A 13,484-nucleotide genomic window follows, 5' to 3' on the forward strand; every position below is an offset into this window, starting at 1 on the left:
GCAGATTCCTGCCAAGATTTCACTCCCTTTTTATCTAAATATTCTTTATGTCATTAGGAATGCACCTTTTAATTCCCTCAACTAAAACTAGCTCTGTCAGTCTATCATACAGCTTTGCCACATGCAATTATGAATGGAAAAATGGCACAAATGTGGCTAAAAAGAGAGGTTAAGGCTAAAATAAAATCAAAAGGGAGGGCAAACAAGGAAGCAAAAATTAGTGGAAACACAGAGGACTGGAAAGAAAAGATGAATTATGAAAGGAAGTTTGCAAATAACATATAAAAGGATACTAAGAGTTTTTTTAATATTTAAGTAAAGGAGAGACATGGGTAGATATAGGGCCAATTGAAAATGATGGTGGAGAAATTATAATGGGTAACAAAGTGATGGCAGAGGAACTAAATGAGTATTTTGCATCACTCTTCACTGAGGAAGACAATAGCAAAATATCTGATAGTCAGAGGTCTCAGGGAATATAATTAAGTATAGTCAGGAATACTAGACAGATAGTGCTTAGTAAGCTGAATGGACTAAAGATAGACTGGATCAGATGAGGTGCACACACAGGTTCTGAAGGAGGTGGCTTTTGAAATTGTGGAGGCATTGGAATTGATTTTCCAGAAATCAAAAGACTCTGGCATTGTTCCGGAGGATTGAATGGTCGCAAATGTAGTTCTGCTGTTTAAGAGAGGAGAGAGGCAGAGAAAAGGAAACTATAGGCCTATCAGTTTGACGTTGTTAGTTGGGAAGTTATTGGACTTGATCATCAAGGATAAGATTATGAAATACCTCGAGGTACATGGCATGTTAGGTCCGAGCCAGCATGGTTTCATGAAAGGAAGATCTTTCCCGAATAACCTAATGGATTTTTTTTTTGAGGAAATCTAAAGTAGGATGGACAAGGGAGAGGCTGTGGATATTGTGTATTTGGATTTTCAAAAGGCCTTTGATAAGGTGCCACATAAGAAGCTGCTTAATAAGATGAGATACCATGGAATTACTGGAAAGATATTAGATTGAGTGGAGCATTGACTGAGAGACAGAAAGCAAAGAGTGGAAATAAAGGGATCCTGTTCTGGTTGGTTGGCGGTTAGTCGTAGCATTCTGCAGGGATCAGTGTTGAGGCCGCTTCTTTTTACAATGTATACCAATGACAGAGATTATGGTTTTGAGGTGAATTTTGCAGATAACACCAAGATAGGAAGTAGGAAGTATTGAAGAAACCAAAAGGTTGCAGAGAGACTTGGACAGCTTTTGGAGAGTGGGCAAAGAAATGGCAGATGAGATACAATGTTGAGAAATGTACTGTTGTATATTTTGGAAGAGGAAATAAACAGGCAGATTATTATTTGGATGTGGAGTAAATTCAAAATTTGGAAGTGCAAAGAGCAAAGGGGTTGGGGGTTCCTAAAGGTTAACCACAGGTAGGATCGGCAGTAAAGAAAGTGAATGCTATGTTGGCATCATTTCAAGAGGAATAGTGTATAAGAGTAAGGAGGTGTTGATGAGGCTCTGTGGAGCACTGGTGAGACCTCATTTGAAGTACTGTTTGCAGTTTTGGGCCACTTATCTTAGAAGGGATGTAAAAATGTTGGAGAGAGTTCAGAGAAGATTTACCAGGATGATTCCTGGAATGCAAGGGCTAACATATGAGGAATACTTAGTGGGTGAATAATTCTGCCAAGGAAAATCAGCAAAACTGTCCATCTCACACAAAATCATGCTACCTCTTGTGTGAAATGGACTAAATAAAATGTAAGCTTGTAATTGTATAAAGTCAGGATCCCCAGGGGCTGGTCCTGGCATTAATGTTTTTGCTAGTGTACATTAATAATTTGAACTTGATGCAAAGGAAATAATTTCCAGTTTTGTGAATGGCACAATATGCCAAAGCATGGTGAACTGTGAAGAGACAGGCTGACCAGTGGAGTGGGCGAAGAGTTAGTAGATAAGATGTAATGCTGAGAAATGTGGTGTTCCATTTAGTAGGAAGTATCTGAAGAAGCAAAATATACTGGAGGACAAAATTCTACAGGGTTTCTATAGGGAGTAAAAGAACAAATCTCGAGGCATATGTTTATAGTCTGGTGAAAGAAAGTCTTACAAAATTCATGCAAAATTTTAATTTTAAGGTATAGAATACAAAAACAAGTCATGACAAACCTTTATATAAGTGGAGACCTTGCATTGGTACTATTGATGGGAATCAATCAAATGTGGCTTTCTCCTGGATGATGTCAGCTTATTGAGAATTAGAATCATGAAATGCTTCAGAACAGAATCAGGAACTTTGACTTATCTAGACAAAGCCACCATTGATATTGCCGACACCCCTCACAGTATGAGTGAAAGAGAAGCAAAAGAGAGCACCTTCAGAGGCACTGACTGTCCATGGATTCACCTCCAGCACTCCCACAGCCTTTGTAGCTGCACAGGCTACTGTTTGATCCATCTTTAACCCAAGCTCCATAGCAAAGCTTCCCATATGATCAGGCCCTTAGAGAGCCCTTCTTGCTCTCAGCACCTTCTCAAATCCCAGCTCCAATACCAAGATGTTCTTCCCATTTCTGGTGTCCTGCCATCGGTCTGCTGTCTCCTACATTCTGCATTCCTTCGTGGTGCTGTGGCTGGAGGAAGAGCAGGATTGACTGAAGCAGGTACCAGGGTTTAGGTGTTTTAAAAAGAATAGAATGGGAGGTAAGGAGGGTGGTAGGTTTACTGGTCAGGTTATAGAAAGGGAGGACACTGCAGAGGGAGATTCTTCTGAGATGGTGTGGGTGAAAGTCAGAAATAGGAAGGGAGCAATCACTATACTAGGAAAAGTCTATAGGCCCCACAATAGTCCTCTGGACACCGAGGAGCAGATAAGCAGGCAGAATTTGGAATGATGCAGGAAATACAGGGTTGTAGTTATGGGTGATTTCAACCTCCCTAATATTGAATGGGTCTTCCTGACTACAAGAGGGAAAGATGGGACTGAATTTGTCAATGCTATGAAAATGTGCATGGGCGCTTGATGTCATATACATGGATTTACATTGTATGGGGACATTCAGTTTGGCACCATCTTGGCATGAATAAAGATGTTTACCGCTTTTCTCAAGTGAGGTTATTTTCAAAGGGAAAATAGATGACAATCAGGTGTGTTGAAGAAGGATTCCTGACATAGTATGTGGACCAGCCAACAAGAGGAGAAGCCACATTAGATCTAATTCTGGGTAATGATCCTGGTCAGGTGGTGGACCTCCCAGTGGGGGAGCATTTTGGTGAGTGTGACCACAACTCCCTGAGCTTTAGCAGAGCTATGGATAAGGATAAAAGCAGACAAAATAGGTAAGTGTTTATTTGGGGAAGGGCTAATTATGATGGGATGTGGTAGCAACAAGCGAGACTAAAATGGAAACAGATGTTCAAGGATGAAAGCACAGAACTACTGCAGAGGAAATTTAAGGTCACGTGCTGGATCAGGGTATGTTTATCCCTCTAGGACAGGGAAAAGATGGTAGGAAAAAAGAACCATAGTTGACAAAGCAGACGAGTTAGCTGGTCAAGAGGAGGAATGAAGCATACATTAAATATAGGAAGCTGAAAACAGGAAAGGCTCATGAGAAGTATAAGGTAGCCAGGAAGGAATTTTAAAAAAGGACAGAAGAACTCAAATGGGATGGATGTAAGAAGGCCTTGGCATGTAGGATTAAGGAGAAACCCAAAGCATTCTCTATAGATGTGAAGAACAAAAGGATGACGAAAATGAAGGTGGGGCCACTAAAGGATAAAGGAAGCAGCATGCACCTGGAGGCAGAGGAGGTTGGGAGGGCCCAAATAAATAATACATCGGTATTCACAAGAGAAAATTATCTTGATCACAGTGAACTCTGAATAGTACAGGCTTGTGTGCTGGACAATGTGAAGATTAAAGAATAGAAAGTGTTGGATCTTCTTAAAAACATCAAGATTGATAAGTCCCCTGGGCCGGACAGGATATACCACAGGTTTCTGTGGGGAAAAGATAGCTGGGGCAGGAGCTATGATCTTTGAGTCCTCTTTGGTCACAGGGGAGTTGTTAAAGGATTGGAGAATGGCAAATGTAGTCCCCTTGTTTAAAAAAGGTAATAGAGAATCTCCTGGGAATTAAAGAATGATGAGTCTTACATCAGTGATGTGCAAACTATTGGAGATGATTCTTAAGATAGGATCTATGAACATTTGGAGAAGCATAGTCAACTCAAGGATAGTCAGCATGGCTTTGTAAAGGGAGGGTTGTACCTCATGTGCCTAATAGAGTTTTTAGAGAAGGTAACAAAATAAATTGATGAGGGTTCGGTGGTAGATGTGGTCCATATGCATTTTAGGAAGGCATTTGACAAGGTCTCCTATGAGAGGTCATTCTGAAAGTCATGAGGCATGGGATCCATGAAAACTTAGCTGTGTGGATAAAAAATTGGTAGAAAGAAAAGGGTAGTAGTGGAAGTAAAGTATTCTGCTTGGACGCCAGTGACTAGTGGAGGTTTGTGGATGATACGAAGGTTGGAAAAGTTGTGGATGCAGCTGAAGGTTGTCAAAAGTTACAAGAGGATATAGTTGCAGAATTGGACAGTAAAGTGCCAGATGACATTCAATCTGGATAAGTGTTAGGTGATGCATTTTGGAAAGACAAGCCAGAAGGCCGAATACAAGGTTAATGATTGGTTACTGCAGAGTGTGGATGAACAGAGGTTCTTTGGGGTCCAATTCCATATTTCCCTCAAGTTCACTGCACAGGTTGATAGGATAATTAAGAAGGCCTCTGGGATGCTGAGCTTCATTAATGGGAGGATTGAGTTAAAGACTAGAGAGTCATGTTGCAACTCTACAAATCTCTGGTGAGACCACAGTTCTGGTCCCCTCATTATAGGAAGGATATGGATGCTTATGGAGATGGTACTGAGGAAATTTATCATGATGCTACCTGGATTAGAAAATAAGTATTATGTGACAAGGTTAGCAGAGCTGGGACTTTTCTCTTTGGAGTGTAGAGGATGAGAGGAGACAATAGAGGTCCACAAGATTATTAGAGGCATGGATAGGGTGAATAGTTAATACCTGTTTCCCAGGACAGGAGTAGCAAACACCAGAGAAACACCATATGTACAAAGTTAAGGGAGGGAAGTTTCGGGGAGACATCAGGAATATTTTTTTATAGTGAGTGCCTGGAATGCCTTGCCAGAGATGGTGGTGGAGGCTGAAACCTTAGGGTGCATTTAAGAGACTCTTAGACAGGCACATGGATAGAAGAAAAATAGAGGGTAACGGGGTAGGGATGGTTTAGTTTTTTTTAAGGAATATATGTCTCGACACAATATCGAGGGTTGAAGGGCCCGTACTGAGATGTTTTATTCTATGTTCTAAAACTGCACACAATTGCTGATATTGTACTCATCCAGACCATAGTGACAGCATTTAGCTATCCTCACCTTGAACGTTTCATCCTCCAACTCACCACTCTCCTTGCTTAAAGTCCCATCTTCTATGACAGGATTCAAAATATTGTGCACATTAACAAGTTTATTGGTGCAATTGTCTTGGCTGAACTTCTTTGCGAATTGTCATGTTTTATGTGACAGTTGTGAAATCAGAATGATATGCCTGAGGGGGAAGGTTCACAACATGTTATTATTTCTCAGTCTTAAATCTTTGAAGTCTCTGTTGAGTTAAAAAAAAACATGAAACAGTAATTTCCTCATTCTTTCATAATGGATTATTCAAAAATTGGGTATAAAACAGTTGTGAAATAGTACACCCAGCAATCAGCAAGATTCACCTCAGCCAGATCCATTTGCAAACTAATACCATGAAGTATTATATGTTTGCAATTATCTTTGCATTGTTCCTTTGTAAAGGTGAGCCATTTACTCCATTATGTTTATAATTGAAGTAATGTAGCAAAGATAGACAATGAGAAACTGGAGGGACTTGCAGGCCAGGCAGCATCCATTAGAGAGAAATGGGCATTCAACCTTTTGGGTTAGGACACATTTTCAAGATCCAGAAGGTCCCAAAAAAGGACCTCCATTCTCTCTATGAATGCTGCCTAACCTGGTGAGTCCCTCCATCAAGTTTCCAGCATTTGCAGTTCTTGTATTTCTCTAGCATAGCAGTAAGGTATTGTTACGTTTTTATATTCTGCCACATTGCTATAAATATATTTAGTAAATAACTTAATCAATTTTAGAAAAGAAATCACTTTCCAAGTAGTTCTCTTAATTTAAGCAAATAATTAATTTATGTGTAATTTTGCCTGAATTTTTTAATCATTTACTGAGGCATTTAAATCACCCAAGGAAGTATTCGATGCTAAAACTGTATTAACCGGAAGTTCTTTCATGTATTTTTTTTTAGGGTGTTAGCTAAAATCATAGCATTCCTACAGAAAATAGAGTATAATGTGTGTATACAGTATATCATTTGTTGCTAGCATTATACTGATTGAAAATGGATGCTAACGTTTCAGCTTAGTTTTAGCACTAACATGCTGGACAGTGCTATTGTGAAAGGTGGGATGTTCTTGGACCTTCTTCCTTTCATTCGTTGTTTAGAAAATGTTGGTTGAAAACTCCCCGAGAGATTATTGGTATTTAAATAAATGAACCTGTCTGCTGCATGTACATAGAATATTTCAGCATGGAAAAGGCCCTTGGTCCATGATGTTGTTTCTGACCTATATAAAACTACTCCACAACAATCTGAGAACTACACACCAATAACCTCCCATTTTCCTTACCTCAAGAAGTGATCACAAACTCGTTCTGTTATCAAATTTACTAATCACAGAAATGAATGTAAAGTGCAAAAAAAGTCAATTTTATGGAATCAGTCTATTTTAGTAATTATTTGGCCTTAACTCAGATGCTTCAAAGTCAGAAGTTTACTGGTTCAAATTCTTTACCAGAGATACTAAACAGAACACTCAACCAATATAACATTACAGATTGAGGGTGCTTGCAACAAGCAGATTGGTTGCTGCCTTTCATACAATAGCAGGCTTGCTATAAAGCATTTAGAATGTTTAAAGTCAAGAGGGTGAAATATAAATGGAAGTTTCCCATTTTCCCTGCTTTAGTTTTCTCCTTGCGCTGTTATTGGTTTACCCTGCGTGGTCCACAGATTCATCACCTTTTCAGGTCCACTTAGTTCATGCAATCATGTTTCTTTAAGGTCCAGTTGGACAACATGCCTTCAGCATCCTTTCCATTCACCACTTACAACATAAGTTGTAATATCAAATTTGAAATTGGCCTTAGTCTTGTATCAGTATTGATTCAAAATTAAAATAAATATCTATTGGATGAAACTTAAAATTTCGTCTTATATTTCATAATGGATTATATCTTGTCTATTGCTTTTCATTTTTCATAGTTGATACTGATGAGGTGAAAAAATCTTGTCAGCAGCATATTATTTAAGGTTGTTATAAAGGATACTTAGCAGACCCATAGTTGATAATTATACTTGGATATTAAAGTTTGAATACATGTTGTTGAATTTCTCATTTTGTATGTTTAAGTGATTTTCACTTTCTCGTTATTAAAGCCAATATAAAAACCTTTAATAATGTATTTTATTCATAGGCTTGCATATTATAATCTCCATAGAATTATACAAAATAATCAAAAACTGTCTTATTCAGTCATAAATAAATAATAAATTTTACATTTCTTAGATCATTTGATTAACATTGATTTTTTTTAACACAGATAATGTCTTTGCCCATAAACTAACTAAACGAAGCTATCCATCGAACAACTATGGTAAGTTAACATTTAGAATGCTGAAATCGTGACATCAAGTAGGCTAATGTTCCATCAGGATTTTCTGTTTGAGATTTTAAATTATGCCAGTTTGCACACAATGTTCATGGCCTATTTTTTCTCCTCTGGAAAGATTACTTTGATCTTTTTTACTCAGCAAAGTTCACTGACTAATGTGGCTGTGGTGAACTGCTGAACTGCATTGTATTCCTCATTACCTGGATCCGTCCAGTCCTGTAACTGTACCTGTGGCCCCTCCCTCTTTCGACCTTGTATGAAGTCTCTAACACCCGGATCCTTCCCCAGAAAACCCGGCACATGGCACAGGATGAGGACCTTGTCCATTGTGAATAAAAGCCTGTAGATCAGTGACTCAATTTCAGCCTCTCAAGTTATCAGTGGCAAATTCTATTACTTTCCCCTGTTCAAGGCATTGTTTTTTTGCTGTCTCACGCCAGGGTCTTCCAGCAAACTTCCTTTCTTTGGTTATTGAAAATGGTAAACTAATTCCATATCAATGGATTTACCCAACAACTATAAATTGATCAAGGAAATCAACACACATTGTGCTGTGTTGTGTTTGTTTTGTGTTATATTTTTGCCAAAATGCTAATTTTGAGGGTTCCATAGACAGATGTCTCATGCCAGTGAGAAAGCAATTTATTAATCTCACAAGGGAATAAAATAAATAATTTCCAAAGAAGGCAGTATTTGCAACCACAAGGTCATTATTCCTTCAAAGTTGTAGTTTGTGTTTAGCAATTCTTCAAATTCTGCTTGTAAGTAACACTAAATGAAAAGTTACAAATGAGAGCTCCAACCTGTGACTCAGTGGACTTGTACCAAGGTAGCTTAAGGTGATTCAAAGCAAATCATACATTAATACATGATGCATTATTGTCTTTGGTAAACTTATACCTCTCATTTTGTTCATTTTAGATTGGTCACAGTGTTTGAGCTACCGAAAGAAAATAAACACACACACCGAGAGCAGTTCAGATTATACAAATGTTTATTACAAATTCAAAAGCTGATTTCACACTACAATATGCAAGCCCTTCCAAACTATACTTATCAACGCTTGGACTGGTCCCAACTGCCAAAGCGAGGCAACGACTGCACACTTGTAATAGGTTGTCAGGGCGCCGGTAGCAGCTTCTCCACCTCCCCTGACCGGGACGTTGGCTGGACTCCAGAAGTTCTTCTTCTTGCTGAGAGATGTTGCCACCTCTCGGAGAGTCTCAAACTTCAGCAGCGGGACCATGCCTTATATTACCCAAAAACTGCTTACCCAAGCACCTATTCCCAGCACAGCAAGAAAGATAAGCAAGCAAGCTAGCATGCTAGGTTAATTAACGAATAACATAATTTTCAGCTTATCATTTTTAATACAATGGTTTATTCTACATCAAGGCTAGGCCTCTGACAGTCTGTGACCAAAACAAGCAGGAAGATTAAATGTTCTCGGTACACAGATGTCCTTTCTTCAGATAACAGCATCTCTGGCCCCTCGGTGGAATTTTGCTGATGTCTGCTGATTCTAAAAACATTTAGGTTCTCAGCCTTGCAGAACCCAAAGCTGCAAGTTTTAAAAAAAAGGTTCTCAGCTCTGCAGAACCAAGAGCTGGAAATTAAGAAAAAAACAGGTTAAAAAATAGGTTAGAATCTTCCATTACAATTATTTACATGCAGGCTGTGCAGATGAGGAAAATTGGTACAAAGGTGTTGCAATTAGCATTATTATCGATTAATTAATACATGACGCAACATCATAAGCAAAAAGCGACATGTTTTTTTCTTGACCCTATGATGTTAATTAATTTGTCTTGCAAGGTTATAGAATGATCAGCATCCTATCACCTTTTATCATCTCATTGGAAAATAATTAGAACATTCATTTTCAAAATAAATAACAGAGTGAATATCCTTTTATTCAAATATATTTTTCATACAAAACAGCCAATTAAGACTATATTTTGCATGAGCCTGTGAAGAGATTAAAGACTACTTTTTTTTCTATTCGTATCAAGAAATCTAACGTAAAATCTTTGGTTTTGATGAAAAGTTAACATGTGGCATTTGTATTTATAAGAAATTGAAGCAATTTTCCCCTCATAATATGAATAATGTGATGGTTCTCTTTACGATTAAAATAAACAGTTGATATTGCAACCAAAATTAATGAGTAAAATTACTGAAACCAAGATGCGTACCCAGTGAAAAGAAACAATCATTGGATTTGGAAAGAAAATTTTTGAACTCCCATCTTTGATGTGAACTGAATCAGTCTTAAACATATTTTCTGCTAGATTTGAAAGGGTCTGCTGTCACACAAACTTTAAGATCTGCTCGGGATATTTCAGGTGCATCAGATGAAGAACCTCGTAAGTATATCTTCTTTTCATTTCAAAATATATGAATACATAATTACTTTTTGTAATTATGCATTTTTATCATCAGATATATTCATGCATTATGTATAATAATGAAAGTGGTTGATTTTCCATTTTTTCAGATACCTGCAGCACATGGGGACATGGAGCTTTCAAGACTTTCACTGATGAATTTTATTATTTCACATCAAATTGTAATTACATTTTGAGTCGCCATTGCAAAGATGACACAGAAGATTTTAATGTGGAAATTCGACGTGACCTAGCAGGCAATTTAGAGCACATTTTCATGAAAATTGATGGTGCTTTGATCGTTGTGGCAAATGGTACAATCAAGGTTAAACACAAAGTGTAAGTGTCACAGAATTAATTTTGATATTAATTGTAATTGAAATAACCAACAATAGTGTTTTTTAATTGGGAAAAATCTGTGAAAAAATTAACATAAATTAACATAATTACTCACCTTGTGGTCATTTACATTGCACACCTTAAGTTCCTGTGCACGTTTGTCCCAGTGCTTTTACGTGGAGTCATCACATGGACATCAGATTCAAGTGGTGGGTTTTGCAGTGCGATTTAGACTGCAGGATTCCCCTGAAAAGTAGAAGGGGTCCTTCAGGATAAATTGTGGTGTAAGAATTGACTATAAATTCCTGCACGTTCATTTTTTGACTGCTCATTAACAGCAAATGTTGTTGATGGTGCTGTTACATGCCTGCAATCTAAAAACTCTAAATGGCTAAGTATTGAATAGGATGGAAAATTGGCTGAACCCATTGCTGTCCTGTATTCTAAACAGCCTCAAATCCCAGAGTCTATCTGCTGTCTCCCCTCAAAGATGTCCATTAACTCCACAATTTTTCAAACAGTTGTGATGATGTCAGCTCTCATTTCACTTATTATAGTTGAATAATTCAAAATGGAAATTCTTTTATTGAAACTATGGCCTTTGTATGAAAAAGATTTAGTTTGTCTGCAAATGTACCAATGCGGAATGAATCCTGTAGAAATATATTTAAAATAATGGTATTAGCAAAATTTGAGTGTTTGGTCAATGTCAACATTTTGGACATCAATTAAATTTTCAATCATTACTGCTTTTCCTCCATAGAGTTTCATTACCATATAATGACAGATTGATCAATATTCAGGAATATGGAGTTGATGTACGTTTTACAAACAAGATGCACACTATATCTCTGATCTGGGATTACAACAATGAATTGTCGGTAAGAAAGTTTGAAGAAATTTTTTTTCATTCTGTATGAACAATCAACTTATGTTAAAACAATTTAAAGATCAATTTAAATTCTACCTTCTATCCTTGCTGACATTGACACAGTGAATGGAAAGAACTTCTGTTGAGTTTAAACGGAAGACACCTTTGAGAGACTAGTATCATGTTTAATTTTTTTAATTTTCAGTTAACTGTGGATGTTCAATATCATGGGAAACTATGTGGCCTTTGTGGACCTTTTGATGAAAGTATCTCAACAACTTATGGTAAAAAATAAATATATATCATTTTTATCATTCTATAACTTAACCATTCTTAAGGTTTTGCTTAATTCTTTCAAGTTTTGTGTAACTCTATTTCTGGAATTGGTGACTGAACATTCTTTTTGGTGTAGATTTGGAATTTACCCTTCAGTCCAACCTGGACACAGGTGGTATTTGCAAGACTGAGTTCCCAGACGAAGCTGCCTGTGAATCAAATGATGTAAGTCATATTGCACCAGAAGTATTCAAAAATCATTTCACCAAAGCTCAAGTTTTGAAAAATCTATTTTTTTTTTAACCTAATTTCATGTGCTGATGCTGGTTCCGAAATCATATCATTTTGCAACAAAAAAAATGATGTCACTAACCATTTTTTAAAAATTACAACTCATATCCTTAACATTTCTGAATGGTAGTCTTGAAAGATACCACAGTTCATTTCCATGGAGCTTTATTAATGTTTATTCATGTTTGTAAACCTCCCCCCCCTTAGCGACTTTTCACTTGTTTACTTGTATTATGCTTTCAAATTTCTCAGCAAATGGATGGGGTACAATTCTTACCATTTCTTGTAAGAAGCCACTTGTTTTTCAGTTCACACATTATATTTTAAACATTGGTTCAGTTTAGCTATTATTTTGCCTCAGTTGTGTTAGATTTTGTTTTGTGAATTGTGTGATGGCTTCATGGCCAATTAACTTTCTACATTGTAATCAGAGTTATAAAAATATGGGACAGGGATGGGTGACATGAAGGTTGAATATGGATTTGAAAGAAATGTAGATAAATAGATGAAAAAGAAAGGAATAGGATAGATTATTAAGAAGTGAGAAAGGTCAAAGTTTGTTTGGAGTAAAACATTTAAAACATAGAACAGTACAATGCAGGAATTGGCCCTTTGGCCCATGTGTCTGTGTCAAACATGATGTCCATATCAAACTAAGAATTTTCTGCTTGCACTTGAGACATACCACTCCATCCCCTTCATATTTATATGCCTCTCTAGAAGCCTCTTAAATGCTTTGATTGTAACTGCTCCCACCACTACTCCTGGCAACCATTATATATTTGCCCAGCACATCTCCCTTAAAGTTTCTCCTCTTACTGTAAACACATGACCTTTATTTTACATTGACAAAAGGCTCAGACCCAAAAAATTGGTTACTCTTTGTTTCCTATAGATGCTGGCTGAGTGATCTACTGAGTTTCTCTAGCACTTATGTGTATGTGACACTTTGGCTTGGGGAAAAGATTTTGACTGTCCACCCTATCAATGCTTGTTGTCATTTTATAAAGCTCTAGCATAACTCCCTTTGTTTTCTTGCACTCCAGAGAGTCCAGTTGACTGAAATTATATAAAATAATTTCTCTAACAAAAAGCTCTAAGATTTATGACGCATTGTGATTTTATTGCATTGGAAGGAATCTTATTGATGATCAATGATCATCCTTACAGCAGAAAAATATTGCTGCTTGTTTCTTCTGTAGATATATTGCGTAGCAGATAATGTTTCAGCATATTAATTTGTTTTCTTGCTCAGATGTGTTCAAAGATTCCAAATGTTTTCGCCATGTGTTCTTCTTCTGTCAACAACAATAAATTCATGAAGATGTGTCAGATGGATGCTTGTGCTTGTAAAGGAGCTCCACAATGCCATTGTAGCACTTTTAAAAAAGCATCAAAGCAATGTACTCATGTAAATCCATCACTTTGGCATACATGGAGGGATTCAAACCAATGCCGTAAGTTACCCCTGAGGCCAGTCATACCTTGAATTAAACCTTTAAAATTGAATAG

General features: G+C 37.2%; 1 protein-coding gene across 1 annotated transcript in view; it reads left to right on the forward strand.

Annotated features, from left to right (window-relative positions):
* The window catches only part of LOC138748012 (mucin-19-like), an 87,115-nt gene that overhangs the window by 29,136 nt on the left and 44,495 nt on the right, over positions 1-13,484 (forward strand). The window contains exons 3-9 of the mRNA XM_069907712.1: positions 7,737-7,790; positions 10,100-10,174; positions 10,306-10,534; positions 11,298-11,415; positions 11,611-11,689; positions 11,818-11,906; positions 13,228-13,429. Of these exons, the coding sequence (XP_069763813.1) occupies positions 7,737-7,790; positions 10,100-10,174; positions 10,306-10,534; positions 11,298-11,415; positions 11,611-11,689; positions 11,818-11,906; positions 13,228-13,429 (846 nt within the window). The remainder of the gene's footprint in view (positions 1-7,736; positions 7,791-10,099; positions 10,175-10,305; positions 10,535-11,297; positions 11,416-11,610; positions 11,690-11,817; positions 11,907-13,227; positions 13,430-13,484) is intronic.

This window comes from Narcine bancroftii, chromosome 13, assembly GCF_036971445.1.
Source record: "Narcine bancroftii isolate sNarBan1 chromosome 13, sNarBan1.hap1, whole genome shotgun sequence".
Taxonomy (NCBI): domain Eukaryota; kingdom Metazoa; phylum Chordata; class Chondrichthyes; order Torpediniformes; family Narcinidae; genus Narcine; species Narcine bancroftii.